A 26,348-nucleotide genomic window follows, 5' to 3' on the forward strand; every position below is an offset into this window, starting at 1 on the left:
TGGTGCTATGGAAACTGGATCTCCATTTGCAAAAATGTAGAAGAAACTGGGTAGAAGACTTGAACAGACATCTTTCCAAAGAAGATACACAAATGGCTGGAAAGCACATTAAAAGCTGCTCAACATCATTAGCCATCAGGGAAATGCATATCAAAACCACAATGAGATACCATGTCACACTCATTAGACTATTTTACAAAAAACTGGAAAATAACAAATGTTGGTGAGGATGTGGAGAAATAAGAACACTCATTCATTACCAGGGCAATGTAAAATGGTGTAGCTACTATGGAAGACAGTTTGGTGGTTCCACAGAATACCATATAACCCAGCTATTGAATACTAAGTATACAACTAAAATAAATGAAAGCAGGGGTTCAAACAAGTATTTAAACACCAATGTTCATAGTAGGATTATTCAAAATTGCCAAAAGATGGAGGCAACCCACATGTCCATCAACCAATGAATGAACAAATAAAATGCATTATATCCATACAACGGAATATTATCCAGCCATAATAAGGAATGAAGTCCTGATATGTGACAACATGGATGGACCTGGAAGACATCAGGTTGGGCGAAATAAGCCAGACAGAAGAGACAAATATTGTATGGTCTCACTGATTTGAAACAACTAGAATAAACAAACTCAGAATAGAGTCAGAATCTAGAATATAATTAGGGAGTGGATGTGGTTCAAATGGTTGAGCACCCATCTCCCACGTGGGAGATCCTGGGTTCAGTTCTAGGGCTTCCTGAAAAAACAAAAACGAACAATAAGCAAAACAAACAAAAAAACCAGCTTAGGGAAGCCAATGTGGCTCAGTAATTGAGCACTGACTTCCCACATACGAGGTCCCAGGTTCAATTCCCAGGCCCTGGTACTGCAAAAAAAAAAAAAGTAGAATATAGGTTAACAGGGGACTGGGTGAGGCTAGGGAATGTGAACTTAAGCCTTAAAATATACAAGGTTTCTATTTGAAATGATGAAAATGTTTTGGTAAAGGATGGTGGTGATGGTAATACAACATTGTGAATGGAATTAACAGCACTGAAATATGTATCTGAATATGATTCAAAGGGAAATGTTACGTTGTATATATGGCCCAAAATAATTTAAAAAAAAAATCCATGGAACTACACTAAACAGTGAACCCTAAGTTAAACCATGGATGGACTTTAATTAATAGTACAATTATAAAAATTTGTTATCATCAATTTTAATAAATGTTCCACACAAACAAGAAGGTGTTAGTGGTAGTGGTATATGGGAATCCTGTATTTTATGCAAAATTGTTCTGTAAACCCACAATTTCTCTAATAAAGGAAAAAAACAGAGACGAGACACACTCACCCACATAAAACTGATTAAAAGTTTTAAGTTCTCATTATTTCAATTTAACTTATTTTACTGTTACTATGAATAATAGAAATTCCTAAAAAGTTCTTTAAAATCCAGTTAACCAGGTCTATTTTGTGAAGATAAGGTCTTTCAGCAACAAAAATAAATCACGTCAAACTTTTTCTCAAAGCTTTTCTCATCATTGATCTCTAGTTTTAAAAATGTACTTTTTTTCTTTAAAGTATTATAAATAAGTCATCTTCATAGTAATGAGCATAAATATACCACGCTTATTCATAGATTATTCATTAATAATCAAGCTATGAATATTTATTGTTTATTCTGGGAATGCTGCCTACAAGCTGTAATGACTATCAATTCAGCAGTCAAGTCAAGGGGGCCAACAGCAATCAGTAGGCTCAACTCCAATCTCTACCCTCCCAGAGAAAGATCTTTTTTCCCTGTTTTTTAAACTTCTTTCTCTCTTAATGGGAACAGTGGCTATGATTAAAGGATTACTATCAAGATTTATGTTATTACTGGCTGAAATATTACAGTAAAATGTGAAGAACTTAAATTTATATATGAACTTCCGTGATTATTCAAACAGCCCCACAGTAACTAACCTGGGTTAATTGAAAATGGAAGCGAAATTGCTGGTGAGAAAGTAATTGGAGCTCTAACCTTGCAAGAGAAGATCTTTATCCATTATCGGTCTAAAATTTAAAAAATAGCATCTCTAAATTTTCTTCTCACAACCGATGTTTCTTCTCATGCACCAGATTAGGCTACATAAAAAGAGTTTAAAAATTGATTTAATATTAGCTTTTCATTTTCCTTATTATACCAGGGTCATATGCAGCATTTTACTAAAGAAGCTGAACTTCAGTCATTCAGTACCAATGCTTCCTTTAATGGCTATATTCATTAGTTGCCACCCTGTTATTTTATTTATGCAAACCATAAAGGCTATGTCAACATATTTATCTTTATATCTATAGCTTCTCTTCAGCCTGAAGACAGGAATTATATTATAAAACAATACACCTCTTTACATGGTCAACAATACCCAGGGTGTTTTCCACACAAAGAGAAAACAAATACTTAATAAATTGCTAATAGTGGAAAACACTGTGTAAAAAGGCACAAGGGTAATTAAAATACCCTAAAGATTCTTATCATTGAAAATAATGCTTACTGACACAGATTGTTTTACCTTGCTCTCATATTCAGTTAGTCTTGGTATATGATCAACACTATATACTCTAAATAACCACAGTTGTCATTAACTGCAGTTCTTCCTGGTCTTATTATCAGGGAAGAAAATATGCAGAGGAAGTGTTTCTGTTTGGGATAGAGGAAAATAGTTACAAATAAGCTGCATTCTACTGGACAGGAATCAGACACCTAGCAGTTTTTGAAATGTGCATTCTATAGAAATTGACAGAAATCACACTGCCATAAAGAAGTGCCTTATTTTCCTAATACAGATAGACTTTCTGAAGCAAATTTATATAACAAAAACAATTCTGTATAATAACATGTTATAAAATCTTTAGATCCTCTGGTCCACACTAACATCTTTAAGAACCCCTTATCCTGGCTCGATTTCTGGCATAAAAGAAAGGAACCCAGTACATCCATGGTTTCAACATGGGCTATAGCCATTACTGCTTGTGTTTTATTTTTTACTTTGATGAATAAACTATTTTAAACACCATTACTTTACCCAAACCTAATGGTTTCAACTATTTTTTTCCTGGAACTGCATCTTTATTTTTATCATCTAAGTCAAGGGGAAGCAAGGCTCAATATACAAATTTCTAACTAATATATCACTGTCCAAGAATGTATCCACTGGGGATGTGTGTAGGAAGAGTTTCAGTTCATACAGCATTAAAGATTATTCATTAATCAAAAAAAGTTTCTACTCCATTATTTAACTTAATGCAAACTAAGGAAATGCAACATACAATGTGAACCACCATCATCAAGGTTAAGAAAAAAACACCTGTTTGTATCGTAAGAAAAATTACCTCAGCATTATTAAGTGAATATGCACTTTTGCAAGCCTTCAAATGTTTAACAGGTGACATTTAACGGTAAGGAAACTAAATGCTTAAATAGAAAGGAGGAGAAACACCTGGGCAGGTCTGCAAGTGTGGTCGCCTATTTAGCATGCAATTGCATTTTCAACATAATTAGTTTAAATGAGCTTCTAAATTTGGGTTATGTATTGCACATGTAATTAAGATTTAATTAAAAATGTTCTTTAATAAATTGTTTTCCATTTCTGACAAATCACATTAGAGAGGTAGATTTTGATTTGGAAATAGTTTTTTAAATGTGTTAATCATCTATGCTGAAAATATGAGGAAGGAAAAAAAAGGAGTTCTGTTGAAATTTACTTGAGATTTTAAAAATATTTCCCTTCATATTAGTATAAAGTTCAGCTGAAGAGGATGGTAAAACTCATTCATTTTTATAAGCAGCAGCATTCTGAACATAATATACAAAATATCTTTTTTATTTCTGTAAAGCACATGGTATATAATTTCAAACTCTTACAAAAACCACTACATAGTAAGCACAGCCTACTGGTGAAATAATCTTAACAAGGCTTTGCACGAACCTGCTAAATCCTGCAACAGAGATGAAGCCCCTATTGCCGGTCCAAGATAAATTAAGCCACTGCACGAGAGCACAGCGTGCCTGCAGAAATTCCAGAGAAGTGTCGTTTAGTTTTGCCCAGTAGGGTTGCAAGTTGAGATGGATGTATTGTAGAGGATCACAGCAATGCTGGTTCAGTAGTTTGCAAGTCTGTGCTAATCTACACAGGTCTGGTAGTGTAAGATGATTCAGAATCAGTTGAATGACCTACATAAAACAGAGAAACAGAGATTATCAAGATGGAAAAGTAATAACTATCTTGCTATTAAGCATATAAGATAGTCTATAAAGAATAAGAGCATTATGTACATTTATAACCATATTTTCACATAGTAAGTAAATCAACATTCAAAAGAATTATGCAAATGGAAGAAACTAAGTATAATAGACTATACTGCTTCACAAAGTTGTTCAAAGTATATTCAGTTCATACTCATTTTCTTGGAGTACAAAGGTATATTTTGGTCGATAATATGTTCAATAATACAATTTTTTATAGACTCAACATTTACTGAGGATCTACTACAAACCAGATGCTGGTGACAGAGAAAAAAAGAGAGTCCCCACTCTTAGAGTGCTTACAGTCTAGTGGGGATTGGTAATTACAATTATATATTTTAATAGCTTTGACAGAGAAGCAGCATAGAATGCTAGTGGAGCCCAACACAAGACACAGACATAATCCCAAAAGTGAAAGTGTACTTGTTTCAGAAAGGCTAGGGTGAGGGGACTGATCGTTAAGGATTCGGTTACAAATTGGGGTAATTAAATTTTTATCTTTCATTAAAATTGTCTCCTTGAATGAGTCCAACATTTTTTTCATAACGGACAAAATTTGTAAACTTCTAAATTAATTTTCAAAGAACTATTGCTATATAGAGTGATGATATGACCTTTAAAATAAGTTTAAAGAGTGTTTATAAAATATGGGCATCAGCTGACTAACAACACATATCTTGACTATAATAAAGTTTGGGGAGTTTCTATTTATTTTTAACATTTGAAGCAGGCTTCTAAAAAATGCTAGTGTGGGGGGAGGGGGGTACTGTGTGTGCACACTTCACAAACAAAGAAGTATAAGAAAGAGAATTTAAAATTAGCCCATAATCTCATCTTCCAGATAACCCTGCTGACAGGTGAAGTATTATACAAACAAAAAGGAAATACAGGTTAAAAAACTAGAAAACCCAGACATGAAGAAAGCTACAAAAAAGAAGTTTCTGCCTCTCTACCCTCTATTCTACTAATCCCTTGTCCGAGAGAGAGTCACTCTTAACAGTATTTCTGGTCCCTTGTAGATAGATCTGTATGAAATTCTATACTTGCACTCGCACTAAAAGAATGATACTATATGTAGCAGTTAGATATGGTTATGAATTCCAAAAACAGATATTGGAGTATGTTTGTATTCTGGTCTGTACCTGGGAGTGATTAAGTTATGATTAGGGCTTTGATTGGGCCACATCATTTGGGTGTTGAGTCTCCAACCCTTGGCGGATGAGGACTCAAAGATAAAAGGCATGGCAAAGGACAGAGTAGGGAGTTTTTGATGTTCGAGTTTGATGCTGAAGCCTTAAGCTGGAGCCCCAGGAAGTAAGCTCAAAGAGGAAGGAGAAACAAGCCCCAGAAAGAGAGGAACCCTGAGCCCAGGAAGAAGCAAGCCCCGGGAAGAGAGGAACCCTGAACCTAGAGAGAAGTGAGACCCTGGAAGGGAGGAAGCCTGAACCCTCACAGATGTTGGCAGCCATCTTGCTCTAACACGTGAAAATAGACTTTGATGAGGGAAGTAACTTAAGCTTTACAGTCTGGTATCTGTAAGCTCCTACTCCAAATAAATACCCCTTATAAAAACCAACCAATTTCCGGTATTTTGCATCAGCACCCCTTTGGCTGACTAATACACTATATAAACTCTTCTGCACCTTGCTTTTCTCACTTAATGATATATCCTGTAGACCATTCTCTAGCTGCAAATACCAATCCACCTAATTTCATACTTTATTCAATGAATTTCTCACTGGCACATTTCCTGCTTTTTAACTACTAATATTACAATGCAGTATCATTGCGTATAATACATAACATGTGTATGTATATTCATACATTTGTATGTATATCTTAGCAAACTTCTGCAAATATATCCTTACAGTAAATTCCATACATTTAAAAGTTTTGATATAAGTACAAAATTGCCCTTCAGACTGTTTGTACCAATGTATACATCCACGAACAGTATATGAAAGTACCCATTCATCTATACCCTAGACAGCCCTGGCATCAAAATTTTAAATGTTGTTATTCTCAAAGTTAAAAAAAAGAAAAAAAAGTATGGCATGTCGTTTTTATCTGTCTTTTCTTTTTATCTGTAGAAAGCAGCTGTTTGCTACTTTCTGGACTCTACTTTCTTCCATTTATCCGTTATTCCTCCAATACCAGTAGCCCTCTAGGTCAAAAATATGTTTTGTTATAAATTTTAAAAAGTTTATGTGTTTTAATATATTGGACTGTTTGGTTACAAGTGAGAATCTATTTTCACTGTTGATCCACAAATAAAAACACTCTAGCTTCATAATATGTTTTAATACCTGGTAGGACTACTACCCCCTCCATTATCTTCTTTTCCATAATTTTCCTGGGTAGTCTCAAAAAAGTATTAGATGAACTTTTCAAGTTAAAAAAAAATCTTGTTGGCATTTTAAAAGGGACTTTATTGAACACAGATTATTTTAAGCAAAATTCATACTTTGATTTTATTCTATCTTCCTATTCAAGGGCATGGTATGATTTATCATTACATGATTTTCTAGGTTCCTAAAGCTATTCATTTTTGTATATAAATTCTGTAACCTACCAACTTACTTATCGTTCCAAATAGTTTTTGGACTACTCTCCTGAGTGTTCTAATAAACAAACATATTACCTGCAAATGATTATGATTTTGCAACCTCTTTTCCAAAATTTATGCCTTTTATTTCTTTCTCATGTCTAACAGCATTGGCTAGTACTTTCAGAGCATATTAAGTAACACTGTTGTCTTGTTCCAGAGTTTAATTCAAATGTTCTACAGCAGTGCTTCCCAAAAGTAATAAAATGTGAATCACAAATGTGAGTACACTTGGAATTTAAAATTTGTTACTACATAAAAAAGGTAAAAACAGTGAAATTAACTTTAATATATCTTACTATAATGTAATATAGCCACAAATTACCATTTCAACATGGAATCAACATAAAATTAACGTGCTAGCATACATTCTTTTTTTTTGTTCTAAATCTCCAAAATCCTGCATATTTTATACTTATAGAACATTTCAATTCAGACCAGCCATGCTTTAAATGCTCAACAGCTACCATACTGGCTATGGTTGGCTCTAGTGCCTAATAATTAAATACAAAGTTAGCCTTTGGTTTATGATACTCGATACTAGACAACTAGTAGATATTTAATAACATGTTTTTAAATTAAAAAAAAAACGGATAAAAATTTGGATATCTAGTAGTCAATTATCAACCCATTTTGCACATCTACAGAAATTATCATAGAATTTTTCTCCCTTGACCAAGTTCTATGATATTATTATGTAATTAGATTCCCTAATATGAAAGCACTCTTGAATTCCAAGGATAATTCCTGAATTTTGTTGGATTATTTTTAAAAAATAATTCTACTTACTGTTACTTTAAGATGTCTGTATTAATATTCATAAGTGAAACTGGTCTGTAGTTTTCTTTTATGTCCTATCTTAATCAGTATTACACTGGCTTCATAAAAAAAGGTGAATGCCTTCCTTTTCCTTTATGCTATGAGAGAGTGTAAATAATACAGGAATTATTTGTTTCTTAAATGTTTGGAAGAACCTATGAACCATCTGGGTTGGCAATAACAGGACCTTAAATATTTTTAGAATGAATTAAAAATCTGTTGTTCTAACAACAATATTAAAAGTTACTTCAGTAGAATTTTTAAGCAGTCAGTGTAAAGAGACACTAAAAGTTAAGTGCATTCCTGTATCAAAGGATAAATAATTCACTTTTTCCAGATGACTTGTAATTTAAATAACCGCTAGCAACTTTTGGCATGGTTCCAAATAAAAGTCACCATATTAAAACATGTATATGGTGTGAAAACATTCTAGGATACTTAATATTTCATTTTAAGCAAATATCAAAAAAGAAGAAGAAGAATGAAAAATCAATGAGACCATGGCATTCATATGTGAAAAGCTTTATGGGATTATGGTTAAACAAAAGGTACAGTTTTCAAGCCTACAAGACAATACCCATTAATCATTACTCATCTAGCATCTAGTGTCTGTGAAAATATGCTTTCATATGAGGGGTATTTATTATATAGAGTGCCATTTGATACTATAATGAATATAAGATGTGATGTGTTAGAAAGAACTCCCAAAACAGTTAATCTATCTGCCTTCAAAACCATTCTTAAAATAAAAGTATTTTCAAACCGTGAAAACATCGTATCATTTGACATATTTACACATGGTTTTTTTCTCTTGAGATAGCCTGGGTTACTTTTCAAGTTACCTTTCCTTTTTTTTTAAGTCTTTTTACTCCTGTGTGATCACTTATGCTGTGCAGCATTAACTCTTCACATGGTTCTCTTCTTTCATAAAGGCTAATTAATGTCTCTCCAGGACTAGTGAGTCTATCTACTGGTTTCTTCCACCAGGTTTTGGTGTATTTCAAGCTTTCTCTCTCTACTGGCTCCTTTCCTTCAGCCTTGAAAATGCTGTCCTATCTTCCAACTCGTATCACTAACAGAAACCTTCCTACTCTGATGTATCCTCTACCCTAGCTCTTGTTTCTTTCCCTTTAAAAAGTCACTCAGATCTAATTCCCATCCTGGGGAACTCTGCGACATTCTCTAATGGATCAGAAAGAATGCCCCAAGTACAGGGCAATGACTAGTGAAGGAGGATGGTCCACTGACGGGCCCTTGATATTGATGACTGTGCATATGAACTTTACTCTTGAAACTGAAACTTAACCTAGTATTATAGGGTACCTAAGAGTTGCCTCCTGGAAGCCTCCTTGTTACTCAAATGTGGTCTCTCTCTAAGCTGAACTCAGCATATAAATACATTACCTTCCCATAGCATAGCATGGGACATGACTCCCAGCGATAAGCCTCCCAGGCACGGAGGGATTACTACCAAGCATCAACTAGCAATGCAACTGGAAAAAGACCTTGACCAAAAGGGGGAAAAGATTAAGACAAATGAGTTTATATGGCTAAGAGACTTCAAAGTGAGTCAGGAGGTCATTCCAGAGGTTATGCCATATTATGCATGTCTCAGCAGGATCTTACTGACTGCCAAAGTATATACTACCCCAAACAGCGGGGCTCCTGAGGGCTCTAGAGACATCCAAGCACTATAGACAGGGCAGATGACTCAGGAGTTTGGTACCTTGCCAGTGGGCTCGACTTTGGAATTTATGATCCCCAGTGTAACAAAGCTGGACTCAGTTGTGGTTTCCTTACACACGGCTCTTCTGTCTTTCTATTTGAACCTATAATTAGTCCTAGAGTTGGTATGTGTACATCCAAGACACTTAAATGTTCAGGCTGTCCATGTGCCAGCTGGGCCCTGAATCTCAATAGAGTTGCAACACCTACTCTCAAGTTCATAGGTCTCACCCGATGGGATCCCATGGAATTGCAGCCCCCTCTCAATTGGAGGTGGAATGGACATCACCATCCCAGAATCCTCAGGACTGGGGAATGGATGAGACTTACTGGTATTCTACTATAGATTTATTGTAATTCTAGCAATGGATGAAATTATATCACTGATGTGGAGGCAGTGGTCACTGGAGGTTCTGAGGACAGGGAGAGGGAAAAACAGGTGTAATATGGGAGCATTTTTGGGATTTGAGATTTGCCCTGAATGACATTGCAATGACAGATACAGGCCATTATATATCTTGCCATAACCTACAGAACTTGGTGGGAGAGAGTGTAAACTACAATGTAAACTTTAATTCAGACTTAGTGGAAATGTTCCAAAATGTGTTCATCAATTGCAATGAATATACCTCACTAATGAAGGATGGTGTTAATGTGGGAAAATGTTGGAGGTGTGGGGAGTGGGGCATATGGGGATCCCCTATATTTTTTATGTGGCATTTGTGTAATCTATCTTTTTTTAAAAAATAAATATATTTTAAAAAGTAAATTAGAGCAGACAATACCTATAATAATTTCATACTCTCTCTTATTTTGATATGCTTATTTGAATGTGACACAAAGAGATGGAGTGTTGGCCAGAATGGTATTCATCGTGGTGAACAGTCTTACCCATTTTACAGTCCATACTGGAGTACATTAATAGAAGTAGTTTTCTGCCTTTATTTAGACAGCAAAACCTTCTGTCTCTGTTTCCTCTCCTCCCTTGATGCCTTAATCAAATACAATTAGGTATTCTCATCCCTCATTCTATGGACATGGCTCCAGAGAACCGATAACAGTAAAGGGTCCTCAAAGATCTTTCAATGATCAAATTCAGTGGGAACTTCTAACTTAGTTCTCTGCAGTAATCAATGTTGTTGATGATATACTTTTTTGTTTTTTATATCTCTTCAGCTTCCTATTTCTTTGCTCTTAGGAATCGCCTATCTTTAACCTAAGTGGCTTCTTTCATTTATATTACTCTAAGAGACTCTTCAATGTTAATTCCAGTATTCTGTTCTTGGTCCTTTATTCTCACTTTACAGAGTTTGGTCAATTTCATCTACCACGTTCCTCCCCTCCCATCTTTTGTGTAGACTCAATCAAATGTAAACTCAGACCTTCCTCCTGAGTTTTAAACTCAAAGAGTAACTATCTACTGTCCTCAACTAGATAAGTTGACTTTGATGAATCAAAGGCTCCTCAAAGTCAATGGGTCCCTCCCAAACTTAACCTAATTCCTGTTTATGATTAATGGCAGGTTTATCTGCCAATTCATTCCAACAAGAAACATAAAAACCCCTCTAATGTTCTGTTTCCTCTCCACATTCACTAGTTCATTTTGATTTCCACTTTGCTCATTCTCTGAATGCTCTTCCTACATCATCTCTTCCCAAACATTCCAATTTCCAGGGCTTCATCATTTCTTAAATCATTGTAGTAGATCTCTAACTGATGCTCTTGCCTCCCACCTGGAACTCCAGGTGGCCTAATCTCCATTTACTACCAGAGTAGTCTAAGACAGAAATCTCATTTTATTTTCCTTCTTAAAATAAAAAAATAGAGTAAAATTAACGAAAACTTTCAATGTTTCCCCGCTGCCTACCGGAAAGGTTCACCATCTTTTTTTAATCATGATCAAAGGAAGGAGAAAATGTACTAGGCCAAAACTTGTATAATTATTCTAATTTCAGGCTAAAGGATTTGCAAAAATTATAGTTATTCCTGGAATATTAGCTATCATTATACATCTTTCTCTCAAAAAGATCATATGAAGAACAGGAGAGAACACAAGAAAGTGAACGTGAAATTAGTATAGATATAATCTTGAATCTGCTCTAATTTTTAAACAAAAGTAAATTATTTAAAAATTTTTAATTATTCATGACTTCCCACACCTGATTTTGTTGTGTAAGGAAGGAACATAGCACACTGAGAACCTCTGGCTGAAGCATAAAATTCTTGTGGTAAAATGCTCAAAAGTGTTCTATGGTGCAACTGAGTAGGCTGTGTGCTGTCAATGCTAGGTCATCTCAATCATTGTGAGCTATGTGATTGGTATCCTGTGGAGTCATGCACTAAAGAAGCCCCAAGCCTCCATCTAATTTCATCTCTTATAGCTTCCCGTATTAAATTCTATGTTTAAGTGATACTGAAAGACCAGAATTCCCAGACAAGTCACAGTTTAACTTTTTTTTGCCTTTAAACATTTTCTTCCTTCTCTTTACCTGAAGTTCCCGTCAATCATTCTTCAGAATGCTATTTGTCAAGACTTTTATCAGGTTTGGATAAAAATCAATAAACTGTCTCAAACATATTTAAAGAAAACAAGACTTCAAACTAGGCACACAAAAAAAGTATTTCTAGGTCAAGACACTCTACCTACTTCACCAAAAGTAATATAGCTAGGGAAGTGGCAGTGGCTCAATCAGTAGGGTTCCCATCTACCATATGGGAGGCCCTGGGTTTGCGTCCCAGGGCCTCCTTGTGAAGGCAGTCTCGCCCGCACGCTGTGGAGAGCTGCCCGCCTGGGCACCACGGAATGCCACCGGCCCGCAAGCACCGCACAGAGCCAAATCAGCCAGGTGACCCAACAAAAAAAGGGAGACAAGCAACAATGCAGAAGAATTCACAGCAAACAGACACAGAGAGCAGACAGTAAAATAAGCTGCAAGATTGGGGGGGGGGGGGAATAAAAATAAATACAGACACAGAAGAATGCACAGTGAGTGAATGGACACAGAGAGCAGACAGCATGCAAAAAGCCATAAGGGGGGGGATAAAAAAAAAGTAATATAGCTAGCTGTACACTAATAAATTCTTTTGAAGTGCTTAGAGAAACTTATGTAATAAGCATTCCCCTCACAATCTCATTAATACTCTTGGTTTTATTAGTACATCATCTTTAACGTAAATGCTATAAGGGTTAAGCATATATTGATAATATATAATTGCGAATTTATCTAATTATCCCCAAATCAAAACATATAATATATGAAATTAATTATGTGTACATTACCAATGCTTCCATTCCTCTAATATCTAGCAAAACGATCATGAATATCTAAATATTTTTAAGACTCCACATTATATCCAATGTTACTACTGAATATTTTCTGCTTACCTCATAAGGTAGTTTATCAAAATATCCATTATTTGGCCCTTCTCTGAAGGAAGCATTGCCAAACTTTTTGTTAAGATTATCCATTACACAATCATTGTTTTCTTCATAGTCATCTTCTAGATCGTCCATATCAACAAGTGAAGTCTTGAGAGAAAGCAGTGGCTTTTCCTTCATACCATGTAACACAACTGCATCTAATTCAGTGTAATAATCCAGAAGAGAACTATTTACTTCCAGCCGTATAAGATTTGTGGGAAAATTTATCTGCTTAATACAAGGTTTAAACTGGCGAGCCTGGGAAGCATTCACTTTCGTAGGTCTCTCTGACCAAAGAATCTCCCATCTGCCAAAGAAAGAAACTTCCCAATAATACAGTTTAGAATGAGATCTACTGTTACCTTAAAGTTATGACCCTATGCCCAATACATTACAATGCCTGTAATCAAAACATAAGTATTGTTTTCAAAATACTAAAGAAAAAATAAAATTTTAAAAACCCTAAATGTCATAGACCTTATTAGTCAAGTTATTTTTACGTCTACCTAAAAGTCCCTTTTGGCAGATTACATATTGGTTGATCTTAAAAGTGGAACAGGTATGATCTCTGAAAGAGACCTGGAATGGTTAATGTCTGCTGCTGAGGTTTCCACTACAGATGCAAGAAAAAGAAGGTCCTCATGTTTTCTGTCTGTCTGGTTGCGGCAGTCAAGATTGAATGTGGGAATATAGGAAATTCTAAAAGCATGGGAAAGGGGAAATAATCTTTGCAACTCAGAAATAAACTTGTAAATAGCAGGGTAAAAAAAGTGGAACAGGTAAATAGAGGTACAATATTTAGTTTTACAAAGTAAACCATACTCTATTCCTCCACCCTGTAGACCCTGGGATGGTTATATCCACTCCACCTCTATATCGTATATCTTCTTATAACACTTATTTTCTCAAATTATTTTAAAACTCTTCACAGCAGAGTATCATCAGGGATATAATGCATTCATACACACACATATATATAAATCTATGCCATAACCATTTCTCTAGTATTGTTTCCTAACACATCAGAGAGAGATGGAAAAGCATAAAAAATGTCAGTAAACTTATTTCCTCTATTTCTAATTATTTACTTTGGCCAACAAAATTTTCTTAACAGTTTTTATGTTAAAGAATAAGAATTTTTTTATTTTTACAAGAAAGAATAAGAATATTTTTTAAGCCTCCTATACATACTGGAAAAAAAAAAAAGGCTATGCCAAGGGTGTATAAGAATGACCACTGAAAACATTATTTATTTTTTTAAATAATCTCCAATTTTATAGTGAGCCATAGCTCCTTCTGATTTAATTCATAATTCACTGCTTATTATTATTAAAAACACAGCATGCTTTCATATACTCATAAATCATATGAAATTTTATCCCTCAATATAAATTATTGGTTCATTTTCTTGGCCCACTGACCTACTGAGATCTAAGCAGTAGATTAGCTATGGCAAGGAATACAGGAAACTGAAATAGACCAAAGAGTGAAACTCAGTGGAGAAATCTGAGCCAAACCTAGGGATGTGGAAGTATCAGCATATATATACTCTAATAGTCTGTAAGCCAAAATGGCAAAAAAGGGCATAAAGCAAGGCTGTCATCAATCTCAGGATCAAATGGAGAAGAGGAGCATGGTAATTCCTACCTTAAAGAATAAAAGCATAACGCAGAGCAGAAGCTCAGTAAGGATTCTAACAACCATATCACCAAGGTAATCAGGAAGCATAACAGTGGGGACCTGTACAATCTCTAGGACTTTTATAAATACCCGACAAAAATTAGGAATAAAATCCATCCGACAAAAAAAGCACGCAAACACTTGTATTCAGAGACAACTGAAAAAAGAAACAGAAAGATGTGACTCATTCTATAGTCAATTTTGGGGAGGAAGGGGAAGAGTTCTAAGGAGCAGAACAGGTTATGATGATAGCTTTAAAGAGGTAAGGAAAGCAGGCTGGGTATCTGGAACCTGTGACAATGAAGAAAAGCAAACATGGAATATCAGCATAGAGTTTACTTACAAAAACTTCAAGAGTTCATAACAATGAAATTGATTTGAACATTCTGCTAGAATTCTATTACAGTTAAATAGAGCTAACCATACAGGTAGAAGAGAACAGAAGCATGAATACATCTCAAATGATATTGGTGGGAAAACACATGACTGATTCTGGCTGGCTTGATTTCAAATACCATAGGGGTAAATGGTAAAAGACATGAGAAAATTCAAACTTTGTTTTTACTCATCTTTTTGTTGCCACAGTAAAATGACATCATATAACACTGGAGAAACATCTCATGTCCAGGAAACAAGGACCATTCAGGACCCTGTGAAATAACTGGGTAAACCAGATCACATGTGGATTGACTGACCAGCCACAGTTACAGTTTAGCTTCAATGAGGAGTTTTTTCTGAGATTTAACAGAAACACTGAAAATGAAATATGGAAATCACCACAGGTGCTCTGCAATAAATATATATGTGGATTATACATCTTCTTTATGTATAGTTTGAAATGCATTACAATGTAAATTAAATCATAAAATTGCAAATATAAGCCTAGAGAAAGGCATTGATTAGAACACATTTTAATAATGCGTTAATCTACTAAAGTCCTTTCTATCTACCTTGCAGAATATGCAAAATGGACAGGTCAAGATGTTTGTGTAAGATGATAAATATATCAGATATTAATGCTACTTTGGCATAATTTTTGCTTCTGACTTCTATATAGCAAGAGCATTTAGTTATACATACATCAAAAATTATAAATATGACAGCACATTTAAAGTAAACCAATATCAGGATAACAGTTTTTAGAAAAATTAAAATATGTCTAAATATTAAAAACTTCCAAGTAAACATTAATCTATTTATAATTTATTATGATTTTGTTATGAAAATAAGTAACATAGAAAAATGATAAAGACAGAAAAAGTTATTCGATAGGTCAGTGGCAATTTGAGTGAGCATAAACTATGAGACCAATACAAACTGATTTTGTGATATCTGCATTAAAATGAATTTTTGTTTAAAATTCCCTAATGGAACTAGAACATATCATTTCAAAGCTAGAAAGAGAATGGAGTCTATTTTACCTAAGAGAAGAATATGCCAATTTCATTTTCTTATCAGAAAAAAAAAGACCAGAATCTTAAGAGCTATCAGTTAAAACAAGCAAATACAAATACATGCATATGCATGTACTCACACACTGACATACACCAATATATGACTTACATACATGTAAGCACACACATATACACACAGTTCTGGGAAACACCCCCAACTCTTTTCCTCCTCTAGATCCAGGGTAGGATTTTGTTTTTGTTTTTGTTTTTAAGATTTATTTATTTCTCTCCCCTTCCCCCCCACCCCAGTTGTTTGTTCTCTGTGTCTATTTGCTGCATCTTCTTTGTCCACTTCTGTAGTTGTCAGAGGCACAGGAATCTGTGTTTCTTTTTGTTGCGTCATCTTGTTGTGTCAGCTCTCCATGTGTGCGGCACCATTCTTGGGCAGGCTGCACTTTCTTTTGCGCTGGGCGGCTCTCCTTACGGGGTGCACTCCTTGCACGTGGGGCTCCCCTACGCAGGGGACACCCCTGCATGGCACAGCACTCCTTGCGTGCATCAGCACTGTGCATGGGCCAGCTCCACACGAGTCAAGGAGGCCCGGGGTTTGAACCACGGACCTCCCATGTGGTAGACGGATGCCCTAACTGCTGGGCCAAGTCCCCTTCCCCCAGGGTAGGGTTGATAAGTGTAAACTCCTTTAAATGGTAGCCTGTGTAGTCTGTACAATTTATGTATTTACTATTTATTTCCACACCTCGTATTTATCTGAACAAATCTGACAAAACTTTAATGTACAGTTTAAGTATTTTAAATGTGGAGTCTTCTATATGCAAAATTCATCTTGGCATTCCTTTCAGGCTGCTCTCCAGTCAGCAGCTGGGGCACTCAATTCTGGTGGTAACCAACATCACTCTCTACCTTAGCCCACTTCCTTCTCCTGTTACTCCAAGCCCTCAGGTGCTTCTATTGTACTGAATGCCTACTATGTGGCAAGAACTGGAAACAAATAAACAAACCACTCTTTCTGCTGTGACTGCAGCCCTGCTGCTATACCACTGGGAAATTCTCTCCAGGGCTCCTAGGAAGCAGCAGGTAGGCAAGAGAGGAAGAAAGATGTTTCATTCATGGAAACCAGACACAGCAAGTATTTTGACTTGTATTCAGGTTTGAAGTCAGGCAATTGGGTGCAAAAAGCTTCTCTGTAATTGAAATTTCCCTTGGTTAGTAAGCATATCTAGTAGCCAGCACAAAGAAAGGAGAAAGGTCCTGCTGACCTTGCTCTATCTGAAAACAAAGACGTAGACTAGGAAAACAAACAGGAATAAAAGAAACAAGTATTCTGATAGATGTACCTTCTAATTTTCTACCTCCTAACCTATATTTAATTGGAGAGTAACAAAATGGCATCTGCTTAAAAGAAAAATCAGTCATTCAAGGGCCTGGTAGTCAGGCTTAAATGACAAAACCATGTTACTTAGCCCACAAAGTCAAGGGAACCAGATCATGACAAATTTGTGAAATCATTGCTTAAACAACTCCTGTTGGCAGAAATTCTCTCTGTGACAGCCTTTCTCTTCCTCCCTGCTTTCCTAACTCCAATCACTATACTTAAAATGCTTTTAACATGCTAAAACAAAAAACAAAAAAACAATCCACACACTATATTTGATTCCTAAATATCTTTTTTCTAATCAGTTTCTTTCATATAACTTCAAATTGCCATTTTCTCCTTCCCCTTTCTCTCTCTCTCTCTCTCTCTCTCTCTCTCTTCCAGAGTATAACCCTGAGTTAGCCTACTTTCAGACTCTTATAAGCATCCATTAAGATCTTATCCTCAGGACCAGGATAATCTGTGATGTCCTTTTTGTTTTCCTCTTAATAGAGCACTAGGCAAGAAGTTAAAAGACTTTTTGAAATAGTAGAACTACCTGTAACTTCACTTCACTCAACAAACAAAGAAATGTATAGCTAGATGTACTGGGGAAGGATTGTTTTTACATTTCAAATGTTCTGGGGCTACAAGTCCATTTCCTACAAACAAATTCCTGTGCTACTCCAATTGTACTCTTCTGTTTGCTAACTCTTAAACTGGCATAAAACTATGTGCTCAATTAAAATAATAGACGGTTTAGTCCAGTGGTTCCCAAACAGTAGAGCATGATGGAGTTTTACATGAACTAAATATAAAAAACAAGGAAATACATATTGGTGTATACAAAAACATGCTCATGCATGTATTTTGGGTGTAAAATTAACAGTTCTTTATTCTGAGATTCTGATCATTCTAATTTCTTGGTATAAACTGAGATTTATTTTATGAAATGATAGTGATGATAAATGATGTTGATATTCCATTTGTTTTTTTAATATATGTTTATTTAGCAAAGTAAATAATCTCCTAACCCTCTATCAGTTTCCTAAATTTTATTATAACAATTATTATTTTTACTAGTTTATTGTCAGTGACTCTCTCCAGTCAGTGCCTCACCCAGAACCCCTGGGCAGTTCCGCGTGTCCACCCTCCAGGATCTCTTGATTTGCTCCTAAGGGCTCATGTCTGCGACCATCTTTAGAGAACTTCCGCAGGCCCCAGGAGCCTCTTCACCCAGAGACTGTCAAGGGCCTGGATTTTCAGTACCCCTGTATCCCCTTCACCACCCCCGTCCAGAGTCAAAGACTGACTGGTGCAAGAGTATAAAGCCTAGCTCCCTAACTCCTTTGTCTCCAAGTAGAGTGGGACTTGATATGAAAAACTGCATTCTTAGTTGGCTTTCCCCCTTCCCTATGCTTTCCTCATTCCCTTACTGTTTTCTCCTGGAATAAATTACAGGAATACTCATTTAAGGTTTGCTTCTGAGGAACTGGATCCAAGATATCTATGAAATTCCAAAGTCTACAAATCACTAATCTAGACTAGAATGTCACTCCCATGCTTGCAATCCTTCAACAGCTTTGGACACTTTTCATTTCTTCAAACATCATGATCTCACCTTTGCATGTGCTATTTCTCTCTCCACCTTTCTAAAGCATCACTCAACCTTTAGTCTGAGTTAAATCATTAAATCACTTCTCCGGGGAAGCATTCTGAGCACACAGGTTAGGTTCTCCCCTCCACCCAGTCATGCTCCTTGGCATTTCATGGTCCTCTTCTAGGCTAGCCTGTAAGCTTAAAGAGCAAGAGCCATGTTTGTCTGGCTCATTGTTTTGTTTCCAGCAACAAAATGACAGAAAGGGTGTTCAATAAATATTTCTGTCTAAAGAAATTCAACAAAATGTTAAGTTACTGAATTGTGTAACAGAACCATGAATAACTTTTTTACTGAATGTTTTCCTTTTTTTTTTTTGTATTTTGTAACCAGTTTTTTTTTGTTTTTTGTTTTAACAATGAAACAGCTATTGACTTCATAATCAGGAAGACTAAAAGGGTAGAGATTCTTTTATCCTTTAAAATTTAATGGTATCTTCTGCAGAATAAAGCTGAAAATCAGCAAAGTAAATTAGAGATCTATTTGTAAATAAACTGATAACTTTAATCACAATCACAAGCTAAACCTTTCAGCTAGGAACCCAAGCTAAAATGTGATTTGTACTTGAAATCAATTGTGAAGCCATTAAGCTTTAGAGGTTAAGTGACTGCAGGACATTACATTTTTCATAGATCACATTCCTAAATTTGTTCAGCTTTTTAGGGAAGAAAGTGGATAACTATGTAGAAAATAGGCAAAGAATGAGAGTTCTGATAAAACAATTCTCATATATGAAAGAATTCTACCCAAAGTACTTCTTTTTCCCCACTCATGAAATAACAAAACAAAACAAAACAAAAAACTAAAACCAACTGCATATTAAAGGAAGCTGGTTTTCTATGTTTAAAAAAATCAATTCATTAATAATGTAGTTTACAATGAATTATCAAGACAGTTCTGAAGAGAACAAGTAAAGATCACACCAGCAGTCTCCAACTAAAGTTATGCTGTACTCTGCACTTGTTTCCTATAGGCTGGTGCAGGTGATCCCTCAGTGGTGAAAGACCAGGGAGGGACTTCAAGGAAGTAGTGTGGCAAGAGGTGGCAGCTGATCCCAGGTCCCTTTTCATCTTCCCCACAGCTGGGGTTCTGCATATTAAAAGGTATCCACAAACTGCTCTCGGGCAGACAGAAACAGCTGCACTAGACACCATGAGGTAGTCTAAGTCAGAGTCTAAGACTAAGGGGTATGTGTGTGAACACATGCATGTGCTCTGTAGGGCAGCCCAAGTAGTGGGAGAGACTAAAGTACCAAGGAAAGAGGGTTAGAAATCCCCAATGGTAACAAGGAGAAGAAGCTCCCTTGGCCACGTGTTTGAGCTACTAGTTCATACTGGAGTGTGGTTTGTGTGTCTGGCACTTACAATATGAATTTATCCAACAGAGTTTTAGTAATCTGCAGAGATTTATAGGTGAAAACCTATTGTAGGAAACCCAAACCTCACACCATAACACTATAAGCTCCAAAAGGATCAAAGAATTGAATGTGAAAAATGAATCCATAAAACACAAAAAGAAAATATAGGAGAATTCCCTCATAATCTTGGAATGGGGAAAGATATTCTTACTTTGAAAAAAATCCTAATGCTTCTATAGAGCAAAAAAAAACCCACCATAAGTGCACTCAAAAGACAATAGCAAGCTAAGAAAAAGATTTGTATCCTAGATCCAGTCAAAGAGCTAACCTTATTACATATATTTCTGTAACTTTACTGGTTCATAATATAGTCTAGCAATTATACATCATTTTCCTAATCCGTTCACTCTCCTAGATGATGATTTCTCCTTTCCCTTGTATTCAAACTTCCAATATCTCTTTGCCCACTTTCATACTCAGCTAAGGAACCTGAGAAAGCAGAAGCTATCAGAAGAGAATTTCCACATACCTTCTACCATCCACTAGCTTTTGTCCCTGTTACTTTCTGGGAACGAAATTAATGCCCACATTCCTGGCTAAGGTTAACTCTTCCACCATTGCATGAGACTCCATCCTCTTTGCCTATTCAATGGCAGCACCTTCTTCCCATTTCTCACACATCATGATTTTTTCTCCCTGTAATCTCGCTATTTAATATGTAAATGTCATATTTTTCTCCTATCTTAAGAAAACCCTCTCTTGACCCTCTCTCCCCAGCTAGGAACCCAATTCTCTTCTCCCTTTTACATCAAAACCCCAGGAAAGAGCAGCCAACTCTTTTGTTTTCAGTTCCTTTCCTCTCCTTCTCTTAGGCCCACTCTAATCAGAAATTTGTCCCTACCATTACTCTAAAACTATTCTAGTCAATGGCATCGCCACCTCTGCATAGCTAAATCCAATGGTCAATTCTTAGTTCTCAGCCTCCTAAACCACACAGTAACAGTGTGGTTGATTACTTCTTCCTCCTGGAAACACCTGTTTCATTTGGCTCCTGGACACCATATCTCCTGGCTTTTCTTCTACCTCACTCACCTCTCTTTCTCAGTCTCTTATGTTATTTCCACCCCACCTTCCCAATTGCTACAGCTTGAAGTACTCCAGTGCTCTGTTTTTCATCTTTACCTCTTCTCATTCAGTAATCTCAGCTTTAAATACCTTCTTTAGGTAGTATTTAAAGAAGATAAATTTTTATCTGTAGGCCATACCTTTCCTTTGAACTCCAAACTCGTATATCCAACTCTCTTAGATACCTCCATAGATGTGTCTAACAGGAATTTCCAACTTAACATGTCTCCTACTCCACCTATCAGAAAAACCTGGTTCTTCCCTTAATCTTCCCACCTCAGTTATTGGTAATTCAATCTGCTAGTTACTCAAGAAAAAAATCACTGGAATTATCTTTGATTCCTCTCTCTCTCCTCTTCCTCCTGTCTGTCTGTATATCCAATTCATCTGATGCACATATACACACATATGTATCTCTACTTCTTACCACTTCTGCTGCTATAACCCTAGCTCAAACTACTATACCACCGTCACCTCTCACCTGCTTCCCCTCTTGCCTACATACAGTCTATTCGCAATGCTGAAGCCAAAGAGATCCTATTAGGATGTAAGTCAGATAAGGTCACTCATCGGCTCAACATTCTCCAATGGCTTCTGATTTCATACAAAGTAAAAGTCAAGGGGAGTAGATGTAGGTCAAGTGGTTGAGCTCCTGCTTCTCATATATGAGGTTCTGGTTCAATCCCCAGTACTTCCTAAAAACCAAACAAATAAACAGATGAAAAAGCCAACTTGGGGGAGCTGGTGTAGCTCGGTTGTTGAGCACCGGCTTCCCACATACAAGGACTCAGGTTCAATCCCCAGCCGGGTACCTCAAAAACAACAACAACAACAACAAAAAACACAAACGAAAAAAAAAGTAAAGGTTAAGTCCTTATAGAAGCTAACAGAGCATTAACCCATCTACATTCATCTTATCACTTCTCTTCCCTTATTTATATCACCCTGCCTCTGTTCCTCAGCTCCAGATACACAGGCCCTCTCACTGCTTCTTTTTTTTAAGATTATTTTATTTCCTTATCTCCCCTCTTCGTCTGCTCTCTATGTCCATTTGCTGTGTGTTCTTCTGTGTCTGCTTGTCTTCTCTTTAGGGGGCACCAAGAACCGATCCTGGGACCTTCTCTCGCACTACCTCAGCTCCCTGCCTCATTGCTTCTTAAATGCAATGTACACTCCCATTCAGGCCTTTTTCCTTGCTGTTCTCTCTGCCTATAGCACTGTTCCTTCAGGTATCTTTTCATGGCTTGCTTCCATCAAACTTCATGTTTTGCTCAAATGTCACTTTCTCAGCAAGTCCTTCCCCAAACACCTTATTTAAAATGGCACTTCCCCTTCCGTGGTTTTCACCACAGTACCTATCACTTACTGATATACCACATACTTTATTTATTTCATTTCTCTTTTTTTCACACTAGAATAGCTCTTAAGGGCTTTGTTCATTGTTTGCTGATGTATCCCTAACACCTAGAACAGTGCCTAGCATGGGAGACTTTCAAGTATTTAAAAAATGAGCAAATTAATAACACAATGTAAACATCTCCTACAAACTGGTAAGAAAATAAACATGTGATTGAAAAATGGGCAAAGGAAAAGGAAACATAAATGGTCCTTAAACATATGAAAATATGTTCAACCTCACAGATAATAAAAGAAATTTAAGTTAAAGTCAAAATGAGATTTTTCACCCATCAAATTGACAAAATTATTGAAACTTATTAACATACTCTGTGGGTAAGGCTTTGGCAAAATAGGAATGTACTACGTTACTAGTGGGAATATAAATGGTGTAACCCCTTTGGAGGGCAGATTTCACACTATTTATCAAAAGTACAAATGCATACACCCTTGACCCAGTCATCTTTCTGGAATTTATCCCATAGCCATGCTTGTACACATGTGAAATGACTTATGACCAGGTTATTCAATATATTAATGTTTTCAACAGCAAAAGACTGGAAACAACTAAGTGCCCATCAATGCATTATGTGCAACTGTAGAAAAGAATGAGGAAACTCTCTTTGTAATTATATGGAAAGCTCTAAATATATACTACTAAGTGAAACAAGAAAGGTCCAAAACATGGTGAATGGTGGTGCTTATTTTTGTGTAAAAAGGAAATAAAAACATATTTGTATTTGCTTGTATCTGAATAAAGAAACTCTGGAAAGATACAAAGGAAGCTGATAAAAGTGATTTCTTTGGGAGAGGAATGAGTTCTAGGTAAATGTAGAACAGGGTACATAAGAGACTACACTATATACCTTTTAGATTTTTGATCCATGTGACTATATGACCTATTCAAATATATATATATATATATATTTTTTTTTTTTTTTAAATCAGGAGGTTGAACTACAAAGAAATAGAGGAACTGCTATGAAATTAATGATGAAATAGGCTTTTAGGGGGAATACATAAATTACTAAAAGCAAAATTTATTTTTAAATGAATACACTTGTTACAAAACATCCACCTAATATTACTGCTAATGTCCTAAGGACCTCCTCTAAATATCACTCTATAGGCCTATTTTGAGTTACATAAAGTATTTTAAAGTAATAACATAATGCATACCTGAAGTTATTTTAGAAATTATATTCCTACTTACTGAAACTGCCCCACAACCTAATTAGTTCAAATCATATTTTTCATTTTGGTACATTCTGTGACATACAAATCTCACAATCTATGAGTATTACAGTGTGAGGTGTTACAGGTATGTATTAAATCTTCAGATGTGTTATGTTCCCTCCCTACAATGTCTATCTGGAAACTAGGGTAAATTTAAAAATCAAAGTTGTTTAAATTACTTATGAGAATGCTTTGAAAAAAAAAAAAAAGACCTCCAACATTAAAACAACGAAACTCTTTCAGCCATATATCTTATATCTTAGGTCATTAAAAAATGAGTCTTACCTTACTTCAGCTGGTGGACTTGGGGAATAAGGATTTGCAGAACAAGCCAGAATTCTAATGACTGCTCCAGGATGATAGGTTTCCAGAACATGAACTGCTGTAGGATATACCTGTTGTTCAAAAGTAAGTTCCACATAGTCCTGGCTCTGAAAATTAGGTGGCGTCCGCTTGAATGGCAAAGAAGCACTAGGGCACTGATCCCACCATGTTCCATACGTTCGAAACACAGCTGTCTGAGTAAAATCACCAGAACTTGGGAAAACATTTGGTACACCAGCCAAATTCCACATGGTATAGGACATACTATTCTCACTTCCATAATGGGAACTGAAATCCACTACTTCTTTGGCATACTGGACCACCTCTGCATTAAGAGGGGAAGTTCGACTGTTTGATTCTATAGTTCTATGGCTGTTCATCATTTCTCCTCTTGTAGCTGTCCTGGCTCGGCGCCGAAGGCATATATAATAAAACATAGTCAGAACTGTTAACATGGGAAAGACTGGTGACATCTAGGTGTGAATTATGAAGTTTCAAAAGGTCAGGTGTCCTCAGTAAGATGCATGAACTCTTTGAAGGATGTTCTAAAAAATGAATGACTTGGTGAAGAAAATAATTTAAATAAGCAGAAAAATGTGCGGATAAGTTAACAAACAGGCTTTTTCCCAATGTAATTTCCAAGAATGAAACTTTGAAAGAACAGTTCTTAAAGTGAAAATGTTCATCTCTGGTTTAACTAATTTATATAATGCATTATTTAAAAACCCAAATATTGTAAATGTATACAGCTTTACAATTTTGGGGAAGCAAAAACTGAATATTATAAGGCAATGGAAGATGTATGATCCAAAAAGCTATATTTTATATCAAATTATAACTATCATTCAAGAAATACTAAGTTATTTAGCTTTTAAACTTAAAATTATTTAGAAAATGTGGTGAACCACTAAAATACTACAATAAATCTAGGAGAATCTTAGGTATTGCTGTCATTTCACATCTTAAAAAATGATTCTTTATTGTTAATTATTACTCTCTTCCAAACATGCTAAGAACAGATTTCATATTATGGGAATACAGTTTTCTGGAACTGACAGTTAATCCAGACCAACTAAATTAACTGCCTTACACATCACAGATCACCAAACAGTGTTTAATTTATAACTCTTAACACTATTTGTTAGGGCAGTCCATGGCTGGCTGGTATCTGGTTTATTGCCAGCTACTCTTAGAAATCACTCACCCCAGATAAAATGACCACAGGATACACTGAGAAAATGCAAAATCTGGCACTCATCCATGTGGCCTGAAATTTCCATGCTGGTATCAGGTACAGATGCTGAAATATGACATTCTTTTATCTGTAAGATAAGAGTTTTAGAAACTGTTTTTATTTCCAATAACCAAGTATCTCTAAAAGATTATTATAGATAAACATTTAATTAGGTACAGAACTTTCAAACTGAACAGATAGATATTTTTCTGTTTTTGAGGACAATTTTGAAATAAGATTAATATATTTTATAAAATTTATGACAGAACATAATAATGAATCCTTCCTATTGAGAAGTGACAAACCCATAGCTTATGGGTCAAACTATGCCTGCACACATTTTACCGGAGCCAGTGTTTTTCAAAATTTGAATTTGTTTGCAACCTTTAGTAACGGCGAGCGCCCCAGTTAGAGGAGAGGCCCCGAGCCTTCCCAGTGGCTGTCATTTTTCCCAGCCAGTTTCAGCTCCACTTCAGCTAGACCTACCTCTTCTTGTCTAACCCAGTCAATTCAGTCAGTTTCTATCCATCCTTCATATTTTACTTTGTTTCATTCTTTTTCCAACCTTTATTACACATAACTACTACTTTTTCCACCCAACAGTGCTTACTGTCAGGTACCTACTGAAACTGCATTTGCATTTTAACTCCACAAGGGTCTACATTAGGAATAAATTTCTTGAAAGAAGGAATCTAGTCAAACATCTTTATTT

The 26,348-nt window shown here is 35.9% G+C and overlaps 1 protein-coding gene across 2 annotated transcripts in view; it reads right to left on the reverse strand.

Moving 5' to 3' along the window:
* The window catches only part of FBXL4 (F-box and leucine rich repeat protein 4), a 93,603-nt gene that overhangs the window by 41,001 nt on the left and 26,254 nt on the right, over nucleotides 1-26,348 (reverse strand). Inside the window, exons 2-5 of one of the 2 annotated variants that reach the window (XM_012527310.4) lie at nucleotides 25,607-25,724; nucleotides 24,364-24,947; nucleotides 12,827-13,169; nucleotides 3,976-4,220 (exon numbers count right to left, since the gene is read on the reverse strand). In XM_012527310.4, the coding sequence (XP_012382764.1) occupies nucleotides 3,976-4,220; nucleotides 12,827-13,169; nucleotides 24,364-24,875 (1,100 nt within the window). In that variant the 5' untranslated portion in view covers nucleotides 24,876-24,947; nucleotides 25,607-25,724. The remainder of the gene's footprint in view (nucleotides 1-3,975; nucleotides 4,221-12,826; nucleotides 13,170-24,363; nucleotides 24,948-25,606; nucleotides 25,725-26,348) is intronic. The other variant, XM_004463785.4, reaches the window with a different exon arrangement.

Source organism: Dasypus novemcinctus, chromosome 11 (genome assembly GCF_030445035.2).
Source record: "Dasypus novemcinctus isolate mDasNov1 chromosome 11, mDasNov1.1.hap2, whole genome shotgun sequence".
NCBI classification, from domain to species: Eukaryota; Metazoa; Chordata; class Mammalia; order Cingulata; family Dasypodidae; genus Dasypus; species Dasypus novemcinctus.